The 18,485-nt window shown below is 33.1% G+C and overlaps 1 protein-coding gene across 1 annotated transcript in view; it reads left to right on the top strand.

Moving 5' to 3' along the window:
• LOC136029980 (codanin-1-like) overlaps positions 1-18,485 on the top strand; it is a gene marked incomplete in the record, with an annotated part of 262,581 nt that overhangs the window by 111,821 nt on the left and 132,275 nt on the right. The window contains 1 exon segment of the mRNA XM_065708554.1: positions 10,619-10,789. Within this exon segment, the coding sequence (XP_065564626.1) occupies positions 10,619-10,789 (171 nt within the window).

Here is an 18,485-nt window from a genome sequence, read left to right as displayed (position 1 = left end):
TCTCTGTTATTTTTCTTGCAGAGTCTAAATATACAATGCTTGTAAATATACAAGATTTTAAAGCTTAGTATTTTAAATTCTGAAGACAGGGAATGTAACCTTATGAATCACCCCTTATGAAACTTTTTTTTTGCAAACAGTAACTATAAAAGTTCGTAAAAAAAATTTTCCTTTAAAGCTTCCTTTTTCCAGTCATTTAGCACAGGCCAAGAGTGAATACAGAATGAATGTTTGGGAGGGGCACCAGCGATGCTTGGGCTCCCTCAATCGGTATTTTCGCCCCTTCACCCTTGTAATTAATGGAACTTTCAACATTCTAAGGGATTTAAGCCGAATCTATTTAAGCCAAATCGTAATGTGTCATGTTTCCTTTCACATAAGGTACCAACAGACAATTTGTCAACAAAGATTTTCAGTGAAATCCTTTTGTTTTCAGATATTCAGCTCAGGCCTATGAAAGCAAATGTAGTTTAACCTAGAATTCTTTTTACTGTTTTTTTTTCAGTGTTTCTTTTAAATGGAACATTTGTTGAAAAAAACTGAAAAAAATACAGTTTGAAATTTTGCTTCCCCCCTATGTGGAAAGGGCATCTGAGCACCCCTTATTATATATAGTTAGAATTATCCCTGCATTTGAATAAAGTTCACGAAGTTGCTTAACTATATACGATTGTCAAGATAGAGGAAGCACTCTGTATAGATAAGATTTAGATAGGATTTGTTTAATACAATTTGAACACAAAAACTATTGGAACACAAATAGTTGAATAAAGCCAAGTCGAAAAGAAGGCTATCTATTCAAATTTACCAAAAATTAAAATATATAGCCTTCTTTTAGTGATTTGTTCAGCTAGGCAGCAGTAAAGACATCATTGCCGAAAACAGTCTACTTTTCGGTTTTTCTTTGGCTAATTTATTGCCTTATTTTTCAGAGTTTTAAAGCGTCCATAGAAAGGGATTCGTTGATGCATTTGGCATTCCATTAGCTGGAGGAACTAATGATATATTAACCCCTAAGCTCTAAATCATCATGAAACGACTAAATCACATATAGTACGGTCACAAAGTACCCAAGGACATTTTGTTTTATCGGTTTTTGCGATCTAAGAAAAATGTTGGATATTAAGAAAATATATTACGTTTAGGGTTTTTCTCTTAACTTTGATATGCTTCAGTTATGTTCAAACTTGACCATGTGGCCAAGTTTGACCAAAGTTGACTAGTTTTGGTAAAACTCTAATTTCAGTCATGGTCAACGTCAGGATTTTGCTTTGGTTCTGGTCTAGCTTGATATTTGGAAACTCTTTTGATATGCTACAATTTTCATTTTTGATTGAATGGATTTACTCAAATATGTTATCACGTCAAAATATGGGTTAGATAGTAGTCTTCTTTTCTCCATGTATCATCAATGAACTGCTTTTGCAGAATCCAAGTCTATAAGATTGATCTTAAACGTTCTTTTTTCAAATAAACTTTCAAACCTTCTTTAACAAACCTTTAAACCTTCTTTTTTCAAACCATGTAATCAAATTTGACCAAAGTTGACTAGTTTTGGTAAAACTCTAGCTTCAGTTATGGTCAACGTCAGGATTTTGCTTTGGTTCTGGTCTAGCTTGATATTTGGAAACTCTTTTGATATTCTACAGTTTTCATTTTTGATTGAATGGATTTACTCAAATATGTTATCACGTCAAAATATGGGTTAGGCAATCCTTGTATCATCAATGAACTGGTTTTGGCGAATCCAAGTCTAGAAGATTGACCTTGAACCTTCTTTTTTCAAATGATGCCGCTTACTACAGCTAGCTTCGCTACGTTGATATCCAGCTTCATTTTTGTTCTACCTTGCATTCAGTGCAACTTATTGTAGTCCATTGCAATTGATTTTCATTACTGACAGTCAATGAAAAACATTCTCTCTACAAACAGAACGTTTCTTATTGGCTGTCGGCGACAATAAATAATTGCAATTGATCAAATACACTATGTTGAACGCGGGGCGAGTTTGGTAAATTCAAACAAATTACCAAAGGAATTAGGAATTACCAAAGGAATTTGGAATTACACAGAACCGACAAACAAATTACCAATGGAATTCGACACAGTTGCCTGGGTTTGGCTTTTTATTTGAGTTGCATCGTTACTTTTCAATTATTTATATTTTTATAATTAACAAATTCTCTAATTAACTAATTAACATTTTCTAATTTTCTAATAAACAAATTTTCTAATTTTTAATTAATGAGTAACAAATTCATTAATAACAAATTAATGACAAATTTTCTAATATTTAACTGATTAATTTGCTAATTAATTAGAAAATCTATTTTCTAATTAACTAATTAACAAATTTTCTAATAAAAAAAATTTTCTATGCTGTCGACATTGGTCATCTGTCAACAGCTGCTGTGAAACTCCTGTCTCAGCTAAACAGCACCTAACCTGCATCTCAGCTAAAAGTGACTAAACTGTGTGCCATGCCAACTAATGCCGAGAAAACAAAAGTAAGGGTCATGTACTTTCAAGAGAAGCAACTTTCTATAACCATTGATGACCAGCTAGTTTAAAAGTCAACCAGTTTATCTAGCTTGGTACTCTTCTCAGAGCTGATGGTTGCCACACCGCTAACACCCGGCACTATAAAGCTTAGCTCTTTTCTGAAAGAGATAGATTTTACCTGGAAAAACTTACTATTAGGTTTTACTGAAATAATTGTTACCATTCCTGAATCAGCTTCAAATGCCAATTTTTGTTAGTTTTTTTTTTTACTAGCTTGTAGTAATAGCTGCAACCTTTTTATACAGTTGGCCTTTTAATATAGTTGTAAACTTGTGAAGGACGAACCATAACCAGTGATTCTGGCGATCGTGCTTACTCAAGAAAAAGTCGTCAGAACTAAATATAAGTACTCTTAAGATGTATTCTAAATGAAACTTTTGTTGAAAGTGGCTTCGCTTAAACAAATTATTTTGTTTAAGTGATCTCACTTAAACAAATTAATCGGTTGTTATTTTTGTTTATAAATAAGTTATCGAGTTTTTCTCTCTTTTTTGTCGAAGGGGGGGGGGGGGTTGATTTGGCGTTTGTATATGCATATTGTAAGAATTAAACTACTTTTTATCTAACACCTTCTTTGATTCTTCTTCGCCAGCTCCTATGACGTCTTCAATCCTTATTCTCTTCCCTATGATGTCTTCCCTGACCGTTTGTTTCGGCGGCACTGTCTGCAGTTGACCCTGTTTGGTTTTTGGCTAATTCTGGATTATGTCTCGTAAATGGCTTATCTAGATTCACTGGAGACACTCCAATTGTGGATTTTAGGCCATTGCAAATTGATTGGCTATCTCAGAACAACAATTGATGCTTTGCAGCACAAAATGGGATAAGGCAGCACTTTCCTGTGAGGTCATCTATTTTGCTACATAAAAAGGGATCTAGGTATTTTCATCTCTGTTTAAATGAGCTCCCTCCCAATATTCTACAACTGTTTCGGAAAGATCATCCCTGGAAAAAAAGAAAAAGAAGAAAAAAAGACGAGAGAGACAAAGCACACTCCCCATGTTGCATACTGTCTTGTCCTGCTAAAAACCGGATTTCGAATTTTTGACTTTGAACATACTAAAAATCCAGTCTAAAGTCATTTAGACATTTCTAGAACTCTCAGAGATTCTTTTCAGAACCCTAATCATAATTTTGAGGATTCCGAAAACGTCTAGAGGACTTCAAGAGGAGCAATATTAAAACTTAAAACGAACAGAAATTATTACGTATACGAGGGGGTTCTTTCCTATCGGCAATACCTCGCTCTTTACGCTAAATTTTTTTAGTACTTTTAAAAGAGTTATTTATTCTTATTAAACGGTTTTGCAATTAAGGGGCCACTCTTAAAGAATTGGAAAAAATTTCAAACTTTAGCGTAAAAAGTGAGATATAGAGGATGGGACGAACCCCCTCATATACGTAATAATTTCTGTTCGCTTTAAGTTCTGATGTTGCTTCTTACTTTCAGTAAGTGATCAGTAAGTTAATTTAGTAATCATTAAGGGGTTAAGAAGACGGTCAAAGTCTTAAAAGTTTAACTACAGCAAATACCAGTAAATGTATTGCTTGGGCATTTTGAAAGACTCGAAGCTAACTGTGCCTAAAATTTTGCTTGATGGAGCCGCAGACGGACGTTTACCACGAGGGAGATACCGCAAGAAAGGAACAGGAAACACCAGTGAGACACGCATTGTACAATTGACACGAAGTATTCTTGTTGTATCTTCTATTGAGCCCTGGTCCATACCTCGTCAATAGGCTTAGCCTCAATATCTCCCTAGTAAATTTATTGGATGTAACTGACTAAAATAACGTATGTGCCAAGTTATGATGGAACTAATTTCAAAGTTTGGTATGGATTGCATTCATTTTAGGAGGATTTATACCTTGAAAAGCATTTTGTGAGCCTCGACGTTGGCTGACCATCTCAAAGAGAAAGGGTCAAATAGCGAATTATCCCAGGGGACTAGTTATCACTGTAAACTTGTGAAAATTTGTGGTTGGACTATGAAATTTGATTGAATAAGCTGTGAAATTGCGGGGGTGAGGTTTTCAATCAAAACGGGTTGGACCACAGGAAACTCCCAAAGCTGCCAAATTAATCAAATGACATTTTCTTTAGATGATATTTGGCGTTTTCCCTTCACATATTATAAAACAGTTAAAGGACTGCCCTTTCCTGAACTTTAAAAAGGAATTTCAGTTCCGTTTGTTTAAAAAAAAATCATACTTTCCAATGATATCATTAAACCTGATATCTATTAAAACTGAAGCTTCATTAAAACTGAATAGCTCTATGTCCAGTGCAAAACGAGAGAAGTTAGATGGTTTTTCTAAGATTTTAAGAAAAGTAAATGTCGAATTTTAGCTTTCTGTCGGTTATTCGGATCTCTTATCCAAGCTCGACAAGTTATGGCAAGACCGCCAAATCAATTCTAAATAAATTGGTCATCCAAACTAAAAAAGTTGTAATGGAAGAGATTGGGTTACTATTTAAGGTATCGAATAATATTGAGTAATTATTTGAGATTTAAGATGCAGAAGCTGTTTTTGTAGATAAGGGGGAGGGGGTACACTACTCCTTATTTTTGGAAAGGACCATGCCAGCTTATAAAGTTTGTGGAGTTCATCACAGGCTGTCGAGGAATCTTTGCGCAAGGCTGATTTATTACTTTGACCATTTTGGCTAAATCACAGAATTTTCACGTGACAGTTTATAGAAAAGTTAAAATTTTTCAGTTGACTAGGCATAGGCTATTATAAGGTTAATACTAATTATTTTTAATAAAATTATGAAAACAGGAATGGAAGTCTTCAAAGCCAAAATTTTCATGTTAATTTTGTTGAATCATATCATCCAAGGTTGCCAAGAGAAATTAATAATTCTCTGTATATATATTTTGCTTTAAAAATATTATTCTTCCATATGCACTAATATGTTACGTGACGTCTTAAATCTATGATTTGGAAGTACTTTTCCTAAATCAGTCCATTCTTTGCGAGTGAGGGTCTTGAACAACCGAGAAAAAAGTATGTTTTGGTCTAACTTTTTCGAATTTCCCTTGGGTGGATGTCAGGACTGGTATTAGGAGAATTTCCCGTCCCATTCCCTGTGCTCAGGTCTATCTGTAACAACTTAACCCTACATCTCATAACTACCAAGTAGGCTGTCACGAAAAGCTTTCAATGAATCTTTTCCGTTATTTTTCGCTAGGAATTCATCGGTTATTGTTGATTATTTTCGTTTTTTCCGTTTGAAAATAACAGGATCATTCTAGCAAAAATTATAAGAGAAAGTAATAAGAAAAAGAACATAAGGGGGCAGGGTGCTGATTGGCCGGAAAGTAAAAACATTTTGTAACTGATCTGTGATGGTCTAATTGTCCTTTTTGAAGAAAACTGTTTCCAACCATCATAATTAGATGTCAAAGAGTTCCCGAGAAACGTAAAGATCAAATGACAAGGTAGACTTGATTTTACGACATACGGGAATTAAGCAGAAGTCCCATATAGATACAGACGTAATTTATCCCTGAAGAGCTGGCTTGATCTATTTTTCTTTTCTTTTATCTCTCCCTTTTTTCTTTTTTCTTTTTTTACACCGATTTCTTTGAAAGGTAGAGTAAAAGAGCATGAGAAATTTATCGGAGTGGAAACTCAAGTTGACGTTTGAGAAAAATAATTACCAAAATCCACAAGTTGCCAATATTTTTTATTTGTATTTTACTCTTTACCTGTTAAAGAAGTCGGCAGAAAAGGGTTACTTTTTGCTCTTTTGATATTGGAGTATGTATTTTTGCAAATTTAATTTGCTACAGGTTATAGCAGCTGGTAGCAAAGTTGCTGATTGAAGAGGGGAAAAGTTATTTCGTATCTTAAGTTTTTGTAACTTGCGTGGCGCAACTGATCTATGATGAATACATCATCAGCTAATTTTAATAGCTATTTTGTAGAAAAAAACTATTTAAGACCACCGAAATTGGACGTCAAGGACTTATCTCGAAACGTGAAGATCAAATGATAAGATCAAATGATAAGCGAGTTTTAGACATGAAAATGATGTCCGGTGTATTCTCAGCTCACAATTGAAAATCCCCCAACCCCGCTGAAAATTTTTCAGGCGGAAATGAAATCCCCTCCACCATTCCCTGATTCACACAGGAAAAAATTGTTTGATTATCCTAGATTTCGTTGTATTGGCATTCTTTTATTTTTATTGCTTTACCAATTCGTGAATTGGTGCCCCCGAAGTATACAAATGAAAAAGAAAAAAAACTTACCTTACTAAAAATTCCGTTGAAATAACAATATTTTTAGTTGCATATTTTGCTGAGATCACTCTCAAACAATCGCTGCATACGAATTGAGTACGAGAGCAAATACAATGCAACATTAACCCGGGTCGGTAGGTTTAAGAACGGCAATGACGTGATTGATATTAATTCACCCTTATCCAACTTCCAAACTTCATGTTCACAATTGTCCCTGGTTTTGGGGTCTCTAATTTCATTTAGAGAAGGCTTTAAGAAATTGTGTAACGAGGACGAGGCCGAAAGCCGGGATTGATTCCGTTGAGTTTTGAATTAAAATCAAATTGGTGGCATCAAGCCATGGCTAATTGCAGAAAAAGCCAAAACAGATAGTAAGAGTGAGGGGCAAATCCGGCATAAGCCCTTTTTAGAATGAGCGCTCAAATGGGGAAATGAATTTTACTAAAGTCTTGACCATTGAGGGTCCATCGCCAAATACATAATGTTTTGTGAGCTTGCCATGCGTTTCCAACTCTGCAGAAATGAAAGCGAACGCAACAGTGTTCGTTAACTTCATTTGTTTTCTGTTGTTATTAAACAGACACAAAATACAGACACAATTGCTACAAAAATAGGGTTTAGTCCGCTACATAATATTGTGAAGATTTACCAAGGGGGGGGGCGGTGTATACTTTCCGCAGTCTGGCGTAAATCTCATAACACCACGTGTACCAAGCGATTTCGGCACACTCGGTTCAGTTTCTGCCACTTTAAGCAAACTAATCGCCATTCTAACATATGATCTTGTTTCTTTGTGAATAGCCTTATACCTTGAGGGAGGGGACCCTGCCCTTCTGAAAATCTCAAGGAAAATCGATTTTAAGACCTCCAGAAAAAATCAAAAATATATAACGTTATCATGAACGTTTTCCCGATTTAGCATCCTGAACTTATAACCCTGAGGCTGTATTAATTCCAGCGGGCTTAAAATTAGGCGGTAGCCAATTGTGTGCTTTATTGAATGTTTAGGATGATTATGGAATTATTATACGGATCTTCAAACTCTTCACCATCTCGAAATTGTATTTTTCTTCTCAAAATATGTTTTCTTCACCTTCTGAACAATATTGTTTCTGTACTGTTCCGAACTCATAAAACTGAGGTTACACGAGGACCAGCGAGCTTAGCAGTAGGTAATAACCGATTTCTATGGACTATAAACGGGAAAAAGAGTGTCATAAAGTTCTTTTTATGGGCCGTATATATGTCCTACTTGTTTTTCAAAAGTTAGTGCAACTTAAAAAGAAAACTTTTCAGAACGGTAAAAAAAAAAACACTTTAGAACTTACAATTTTTTAAACTATACTTTGGATACTACCTGGTTGACGTTGCCATGATTCCATATTACTTAATTTACTTAGTAATAGTTATTATTTTCATCATTTAGAGGTAAAGGTGTTCGTTCTACAAAAGTTGCTCAAGTAAATTTAGTTACTCAAATAAGTTGTTGCTTAAATAACTTGTGGCTACCTAATGCAGGTGAAGTTATGCACATGCAATGACACACTGAGCTAGGTTTTGTGAAAACTACTAAGGACAGTGAAAATAAAACCTGATTTTTAAAATCGTTTAAGCGGGAACTTCCACACCCAGATATATATATATATATATATATATATATATATATATATATATATATATATATATATATATATATATATATATATATATATATATATATACACATATATATACATATATATTTTGATAAATTTAAGAAAAAAGGAACGGTTGCCAAGTTATAAGTAAAAAAGAAATGAAGAATAAACGGAAAAAGCTAAAAACTTAGTGGAAGACTATCTATTAGATTTCATCAGATATCTCACTCCTAGAAAAATACATGGGCCGAGGTGTTCCTCAATTTAAATTGGCTATCTTACAAAGCTAGCCCACCGCGTAATGTTATCCAATGTCATTGGATAATGCTCCGCTCGCTCAATGCCATTGGATATCGTCAACCTTTAGGAAGCGAATTCATGTGATCGGAAGGCTTTTTGAAATTTGCATAACATTGAATTGAGAAATCAGTGTAAACATAAATAATTTGTGATATAGTACCAATCAGCTAAAGATGGTGTAACTTTTCTTTGAAAAAATAGTTTTCTGAGGAATCATCAGAGTGTTAATGTTGTGATTTTTACTGACGGAAATAATTATTAAATTTACCTGAATGTTTTTGCTTATTTATTTTCACGGTTCAACGTGGTACTGTTAACCTTGATTCACGGTTTATCTGCTTTGTCTGCACGGTTTTTCTGCTTCTTCTGAAAAGTGTAGATCTGAAGTAAAATAGATAGTGTACCCAGGCTATTAAATTGCACGTCTGCGTTTTTTGGAAACGGTTTCGAGGTTTCGAGCTGAATTTTCCAGGAATGTTGCATGAGGCCAAGCGGACCTTTAATGTGGTTATTAATGAAGGGGTAGATCGTCGTGTGGCTAAAAAACATGTGTCTCATATCCTTATAACATTTTGCCCCATCAGTTTATGCGGGAATTCATGTATAGTGAAGTAGTGAGCTGAACTAAAAGGTGTTATATGTACCCAGATTATTAAATAGCGTATCTTCAACATTTTGGACACGACTTGGGGTTTCTAGCTGTAATTTAAAAGGATTAATGGATGAGGCTAATTGGACCTTGGATATTGGCTTTAGTTTAGGGGCGGAAAAGTGTGACTGGAAAAGTTTGTCTCCTATCCTTGTGAAATTTATGCGCTATGAGGTCTTGTAGGAATCTGTGCATAGCAAAGTAACTAGGCAAATTGAAAGGCACTACCTCACTCAGCTTATCAAAATACTGTGCCTGGAATATATTTAACTGTTTGAGGGACTGGTTTGATATTTTAATTAGTTGTAGCGGATGGGGACAGGAAAACTTCAAATTTTATGTTTTGAAGAGGAGTTGAGGGAACAAAAACAATTTTTCAGCGAAATATTGATTTTCCCAAAAAGGGCAAAAAAAGGAAAAGTAAAATTTGGGGGCCCAAATGGCAAACTCCTGTGCTTACGCAGGGAGGGCCTTTGGGACCATGCAAATGCCAATTCTCGAAAATTTACAATTTGCGAATAATTTCTCCGTGTAATTTATACTTTTTTCTCTCTTTAGAAGTTGGAATCAACCAAACGTAAGGGTTTTCAAAATAGCACATTTTCGATCAGTCTGTATAAGATGATCATTCCAAAGTGATAAAACCATTATTCGCAAATACAAACGAATGAGTCATGCAACATCAGGTATCAATGCAAGGAGTCTTGTGGCTCTTGTACCCTATCAAACCTTGATATTTTCCAATTTTTAATATAATATATTTTCAGTATCATTAGCCTTATTTGAGGTTGACATTGATGCCGCCGAAAATAAGGATCCTGAGTTAAAAAGAGTACAGTCTTGCCAGCCCCCTAAATTATACTTTTTGACGCTCAGGATTGGTGTTTACCTATTGCTAGCATTCATGGAACTTTGTTTAAGCATCATTCTAAAGTCTCCTCAGTCGTAGATTCTTTATCGCTTTGAATCTATTGCAGTTGTTGCTTTATTGTTCGGTATTCAGCATCTTAAAGTAAATATTGTAGCTATCATCGAACTCCTAATAATCTTGAAGTTATATTTTCCCTTTAACTCTTTTCTTCGTCTTTGGAACAGTATGGTCTGTATTATAACTGAGGTCACACCAGGTCTGTTGTGAAATTAGGCAATAATCAAATTCCAGGGGTTATAAACGGAAACATGAGCATCGTAAAAATGCTTTAATGGCCCTTTTTCAGGCGGAATTGGAGGAAGCATTTCTTCAAAGCCAGGCGCCTTCAACAAAGCGAACAATCGATTTTGTCTCTGAACGTTTTGCGTCGAACGTCGTAAAGCATTTGAAAGCCACCGAAATTAAAATTGTAATGGAACAAGGACTTGAAGAACTGGCCAAAATATCAGAAGAGACGGTATTTATATTTTCTATATCTATCAATATTATATATATATATATATATATATATATATATATATATATGTATATATATATATATCTATCTATATATATAAAAATAAGTTGTCTGTCTGTGGATGGATGGATGGATCAGGTGACGTCACCTGAAAAAACTGGATCAGGTGACGTCAAAACTGAAAAAACTAAAAAAAGGCAAAAACTACAAAAAAAACTAAAAACTAATAAAAAAAATAAAAAAGCTAAAAAACTAAAAAAACTATAAAGGTAAAAACCAATAAAAAACTAAAAAAAAAACTGAAAAAACTAAAAAAAGGCAAAAACTACAAAAAAACTAAAAACTAATAAAAAAGTAAAAAAGCTAAAAAACTAAAAAAACTAAAAAAAACTAAAAAAAGGTAAAAAACTAAAAAAAAAATAAAAAATAAAAAAAAACTAAAAAAAAGGAAAAAACTGAAAAATAAGCTAAAATAAAGGTAAAAACCAATAAAAAACTAAAAAAAAAAAGGAAAAAACTAATAAATGACGACACTCAAAGAGAAAGCGACCAGGACAAAAGGAATGTTCGATTAGCAATCAACAAAGCACCGGGACACAGGGAGTATAAATGACGACCAGGACATAAGTAAAAAAAAAAAAACTATCTATATATATAAAAATAAGTTGTCTGTGGATCTGTGGATCGTGGATCAGGTGACGTCACCTGAAAAAACTGGATCAGGTGACGTCAAAACTGAAAAAACTAAAAAAAGGCAAAAACTACAAAAAAAACTAAAAACTAATAAAAAAAATAAAAAAGCTAAAAAACTAAAAAAACTAAAAAAAGGCAAAAACTACAAAAAAAACTAAAAACTAATAAAAAAGCTAAAAAACTAAAAAAACTAAAAAAAAGGCAAAAACTACAAAAAAACTAAAAACTAATAAAAAAAATAAAAAAGCTAAAAAACTAAAAAAACTAAAAAAACTAAAAAAAGGTAAAAAACTAAAAAAACTAAAAACTAAAAAAAACTAAAAAAGGTAAAAACTAAAAGAACTAAAAAAGAAAAAAATAAATGACGACACTCAAAGAGAAAGCGACCAGGACAAAAGGAATGTTCGATTAGCAATCAACAAAGCACCGGGACACAGGGAGTATAAATGACGACCAGGACACAAGTAAAAAAAAAAATTAACAAAACTAAAAAGAAGGTAAAAACTACAAAAAAACTAAAAAGAAAAAAAAACTAAAAACTAATAAAAAAACTAAAAAATCTAAAAATCTAAATAAACTAAAAAAGAAAAAAAAAGGAAAAAAATAAAGGAGAAAAACAAAACTAAAAAACGAATGTATATACAGACCGGTACACCGGGATACAAATGACGACCGGGACACAGGGAATATAAATGACGACCGGGACACAGGGACACAACTACAACGGGGACACCGGGGGAAACAGGGGGATATAAATGACGACCGGGACAAAAAAACTAAAAAGAAAAAAAAACTAAAAACTAATAAAAAAACTAAAAAATCTAAAAATCTAAATAAGCTAAAAAAGAAAAAAAAGGAAAAAAATAAAGGAGAAAAACAAAACTAAAAAACGAATGTATATACAGACCGGGACACCGGGATACAAATGACGACCGGGACCCGGGACACAGGGAATATAAATGACGACCGGGACACAGGGACACAACTACAACGGGGACACCGGGGGAAACAGGGGGATGTAAATGACGACCGGGACACCGGGACAGGGAATGGTCGATTAGCAATCACCATCAACAAAGCTCAAGGGCAATCATTAGAATCATGAGGTATAGATCTGAATACAGATTGTTTTCCCATGGACCATTATATGTTGCATGTTCAAGAGTCGGTAAACCTGACAATCTATTTATATGCAAAGACAATGGGACAGCAAAGAATGTTGTATATTCGCAAGTTTTACGTAGTTAAAACCATATATATATATATCTATCTATATTCACAGGTGGGACATAGGGACACAACTACAATGGCGCGTAACTATTATGGCGCGTAACGACTTACGCGCGCGGGGGGGCTTGGGGGGGGCGCGAAGCGCCCCCACCAACTAGGTGTTGGGGTGGCGCGAAGCGCCACCCCAACAGCTAGTATATATATATGTATATGTATATATATATATATATATATATATATATATATATATATATATATATATATATATATATATATATATATATATATATATATATATATATATATATATATATATATATATATATATATGTATATATTTGGTAAGAAGAGACAAAAGAAAAAGACAAAAACTGTTTTCCTATTTAGCAATTGAGACAAATTAGCACTTGGACAAGGCCTTGACTTCACTCACTTATCCTATCACCTAGGGCAAAACAGTATAAGGGTTCATGTACAAGCAATATTGTACAAACTTAAGCATAAGTTGTGGGTGGTTAAGGAGGGGGCAGATCCCCTCATTTACGGAATAATTTATGTTCGCTTTATGTATTAATCCTAGCCGCTCTTTACATTTATTTGAAAAAGACTTGCTTTTATTTTATTTAATCTCACAAAGAAGGAATATTGCAACTAGAGTCAATTTGTTGCTATCACGATGTTGCTTGGGGCAACAACAAAACATTGATTAGATAATGTTTTAGTATTTCATATGCTGTCAATTTCTAAAGTAACATTCAAACATTTGACCACTCCTCTTAGCCTCAGGATTTTATTAACCTAATTTGAAGATTTGTTGTACATATGGCAACCATGTCTCGTTATGAGGTATAATGAGAGGTTAATCTTTGGAAACACTAAGGCAAATGGGGTATTATATTTTGCAAAAATATTTAAGAATTCGCAAAGAGAAGAGAAAAAAAAAGATAAGGAGAAACGCTCTCAGTCAGGAAAATAAAACGTTTTATAGGCATGAAATGCAACGGGATAGTCGCTCTTGGAATTTTCAGTCCTAGTGTAACTGGATATCCAGCTTCAGTTCTATATTGCTCTTTAAATTTTGTTATGGCCTGTATTTTCGTTTCCTATGCTTTCAACTTCTGTTTTTAATTGTGGCGTCAATCGATTTTGATTCTGAAAAATACCTTTTTGGGGTTTATTTTCGTTGATTTTTTTTTTCATTGAAAGAATTGAAGAAAACGAGTTTACCCCCACGACAAGCTACTATCCCTCACCTGGATATTTAAAATACATCCCTCCTTCTAATTTTTTGTCAATCGACTCCACTGGCTTAGCATCATCTTTTTATTTTATCCACTGACTTTTTTTTCTTTTTGTTCATACATACTTTACATTTTTCAACTTTTCCATTTTTTGTTTGTTCATTTTGTACTCTTTTGTGCTGATGACTGGTTGCCGGAGGCTCTTTATAAGCTTTACCTAAGTACTGAAAAATCAGATAATACACGGCATGATATCCCAAATAGTGATCGCAATCCCCACATATTGAAACCACCCCTAGATACGTAAAATATTTTACACTATAAAAAGAAAACCGCAATTTTTCCATTTCTGTTTTCTATCTTTTTCAAATTTTCCCCTCCTTCCCTCCAAAATTTTTATCTGCTTATGTGACTGAACTAGGAGGGGGTGAACAACATAATCTTTTTCTTGTTCCATACCGTTTTCGTTAGGTGTTCAAAGTCTTTTGTCATCCTGTGTAATTTTGAAAGTGTCATTGATACTAAATACTAATTCCTCCTTCCTGTTTAGGAATCACAAACTCACACAGGCTAAAATGACACATATCTCATTGCATTGTATTTTTGCTTTGTCTTCTAACTACTCACGCACGCTAAGCTAAGACTGTCATTCATTCTGTCATATTTTTTGTCTTTTATCTTTTAACCACTAATTTCGTTGGGCAGGATTCTTTTTTTCAATTCAATGTGATTTTCGGTGTTTCTTGTTCCATACCTTTTTCTTTAGCCGTTCAGAGCAGTTTGTCATCCTGTGTAATTTTTATGCGTCATAGGTACTAAAAACGATATGACCACCGCTGAGGGAAATATGACGTAATTTATGCACTTGAAGTGTATATAGATATGACGTTTCTGACATTTTTTTTCAGAAAAGTAAGGTTCTAAACGGATTTTTTCAAAATCTTGACCTATCTAGGTTGTGTTTTCAGGCCGGGAAATCCAAGGGTGCCAATTTTCAAAACGAGATTTTTTGCCGTTTTCACGAAAACATTTAAACACAAATACTTTTTTCGACCACACTGCCTTTCCATTACAGAATTTAATGAATGAAAATATAGAGGGAAAAACGGGTATAATATTTAAACAAGACACTAAAAAAACTTCAAATCATAAAAATCCAGAAAACAAGAAACCGGATTATTATTTAAAGTTTTTATTTTTTGGTTCCGCTGCTTTGTTTAAATATTATGCCCGTTTTTCTGTCTATGTTTACAGGTAAGGTTTTATTTGTGAACACCCTAAGATATTTTGTGTCGTCAGACGAAGCCCTTGGTCATCAGTATAGAAAACGTGTGAAACTTAGAGAATCGGAGTGATTAAATGAAGTTGTTGGATAGTACGAAGAAGAAGTATTAACTCATAAATCGTGTGAAGCTGAAACTGGTGAAACAAGAATAGTAGATTTTGAGAGGTGCAAAAAAAGAAAAAAAAATCAAAGGAAGAACTCTTTAAAAACAAACTATACTGTAGAAAAAAGGAGAAATTAAAAGATCATAAGAAAGTATTTTGTGTTCCTTTTCTCCTATATTAATTAGATATCTTGTAAGGGAGTTTCTATTGATTGGGGTGTCCTAGAGGGACATCGAAATACATTTATTAATTAAAAGCGTGTAAGCTTTTTTTCAGGATTTTCTTCTTCTTTATCCTAAAAAAGGCCCGCGGCAATGCTATTTCCTGTAAAAATTCTAAAGCTTTTCCTTTGTTCCATGAAATTTATTTTTATTTTCATATTGAGGGATGCATGGTTTAGAACTCCCTCTCTCCGTTGCTATATTCAGAAAACAACGTTTTGAGAATGTAACCTAATTTGAAAAACAATATTTAGTTGTAGGTTTAACCTATATGACAAAAATCCCCCCCCAAAATAAAGAAAAACTTGTGGCTGAAAGTGTTTACATCTAAAAACTATTATTTTCTGATTTTATTGAAGATAGTCCTGCGCAGGGCTGAAGTTAATATACCAGAACTGTAATATATTATATTAACTGGTATATGGTATATTAACTGTAATATACAGTTAATATACCAGAAACTTCCTAGCACAATTTCAGTTCCACAATTCGTCAACAAATTTCAAAAATGGCTATTTTTCTAAACTAATATCGACTGCTTGTTCGGTATAAGCTTTAATAGTGTTTCCTAGAACAGTCAAATGGAACTAGACTTGCAACTGTAATTTCTTACAAGTAGCCATCTAACTTTTTTTTTGTCTAGAGGTTTTCTCAGAATAAAAGCGAAATGTATCCAATAGCTCGCCTACATCCTATTGCCTTTGTCATAAAACGCCGCTCAGAAGTGTAATTATGTGCAAATCAATTTACATGAACAACGGGACACATTTTGAGAAAGGGCTGAAAGAGTTGGTTGGAACACGAGGAAAATTAGATTTCTTAACCGAGGAAAGTAGTGGGAATGAAATTTCCTGTCTATTACAAACCAGGAATAAATTTCCATAGGAGTAGATATACTAACTAGGTTTGTCTGGTGAGTATACCTAAGAATACCTGGTAAGGGCTCGAGCTTTCCATGGAGGAATTTTCATTGGGGAAAGGGAACTTTTTAAGGAGACGTAGCCGGATTTCCCGGGATTACCTGAAGTTAGATAAAACATTTTTGAAGTTCTTGCAAGTATCCCCTTTTTGGAAAGGGGAAAGGGAATTTTTCATGAAGATGTAGCTGAATTTCGCGGCATTATTTTAAGCACTATCTGAAGCTAAATAAAGAATTTTTTTGAAGTTCTTGCACATATTCCCTTTTTAGCTTTAATTTTAGCCGTCAAGAGCCGAGACTAAATTCCAAGCAAAATTCCCCTCCCCCGCTTTCTCACCTATTAACTCTTTCTTCATTTTTTTTTTATCATCAGCTAGATGCTCGTGGCGAAGAGAGAATAACGTTTGAGTCATTCTTTTCTACCTATTACTTTGCAGTAATGGAAAGGGGTTAGAATTAAAATCTTACTTCTATTAATAATAAATAAAACAAGTTTTTTTTTCAAACTGAAAGTAAGGCAAAACATTAAAACATAAAACGAACAGAAATTATTTTGCACATAAGTGGGGTTGTCACCTCCTCAATCCCTCGCTCTTCACACTAATATTTTTTAGTTCTATTAAAAAAGTTTCCTATTCTAATTAAAAGGCCCTTATGTTTCTTAAAGAATTGGGAACAAAAAGTCAAACCTTATCGTAAAGAACAAGGTTCTTCAAGGTTCAAGGTTCTTAGCGTACAGGTAACCCCTCTCATATGCAGAATAATTTCTGTTTGTTTAAGTTTTAATGTTGTAGAAGTTGTACCAAATTAGGTGGATTCAAATGGCGTAAGAATACACAAAAGAGCTTTATTTTCTAACGAAAAAACATATTAAAGCGCTACGTGTTTCTAAAGTGCTTATTGTTTCTGGTGCTCATAATTTCTACTCGTTTCTATATATATATATATATATATATATATATATATATATATATATATATATATATATATATATATATATATATATATATATATATTTATATATATATATATATATATATATACATACATATATATATATCTATATATATATATATATATATATATATATATATATATATATATATATATACATACATATATATATATATATATATATATATATATATATATATATATATATATATATATATATATACATACATACATATATATATATATATATATATATATATATATATATATATATATATATATATATATATATATATATATATATATATATGTGTGTGTGTGTAAAAAAAAGAAAAAGAAGATACTACTTTAGTGCTCCCTCTGTCCATAAGGAAGCACTATAAAATTTTGAAAACTTCTGTAAAATATTCTGAAATACGTACTTATCTGTAAAATATTCTGAAATACCTGCTTATATCATCCTTTAGTACAGACTACTTCACTTGATCCGTCACTCTCCAATGGATAAGCCCAAATTATGTAACCCAATGAATTTTAAATAGCGCAGCTCTTTTGTTCCCGCCACTTGTTTACATTTTACCATTAAATTAATAAGAATATAATTGTCCATTAGAGGAGGGGTAGGATATAAAGTTTAGTGGTTCACATTTATGAAACATGTAAATAAGTATTTTAGAATGTTTTGACGTAATCTCCAGAATTGTATAGTACTCTTTTATGGAGCAGAGTGGGGGGATAAACTGATGCAAAAAAATCATATATGTTTTGTGCTTTCAGTAAAGCTTCAGCTTAGCTTAATTCCCTAACAACAGAAAAACATCACGAGTGAGTTTATTTGAGCTAGTTTTATAGGTATATGTTCCATTGGTTGAGAAGCAATAGTTTCTGTTCGTTTTAAGTTTCAACTTTGCTCTTTACTTGCATCAGAAAAAAAACTTCTTTTTTTTCCGTTTATAGTCACAACCAGCGCATATTCTTTGTCGCATACTCATATTAAATAATAAAAAAAAAGTTTTTTAAACTGAAAGTAAGGAGCGATATTAAAACTT

The sequence above is a fragment of the Artemia franciscana genome, chromosome 8, assembly GCF_032884065.1.
Source record: "Artemia franciscana chromosome 8, ASM3288406v1, whole genome shotgun sequence".
NCBI lineage: Eukaryota > Metazoa > Arthropoda > Branchiopoda > Anostraca > Artemiidae > Artemia > Artemia franciscana.
This window is presented reverse-complemented; position numbering and strand designations above follow the sequence as displayed.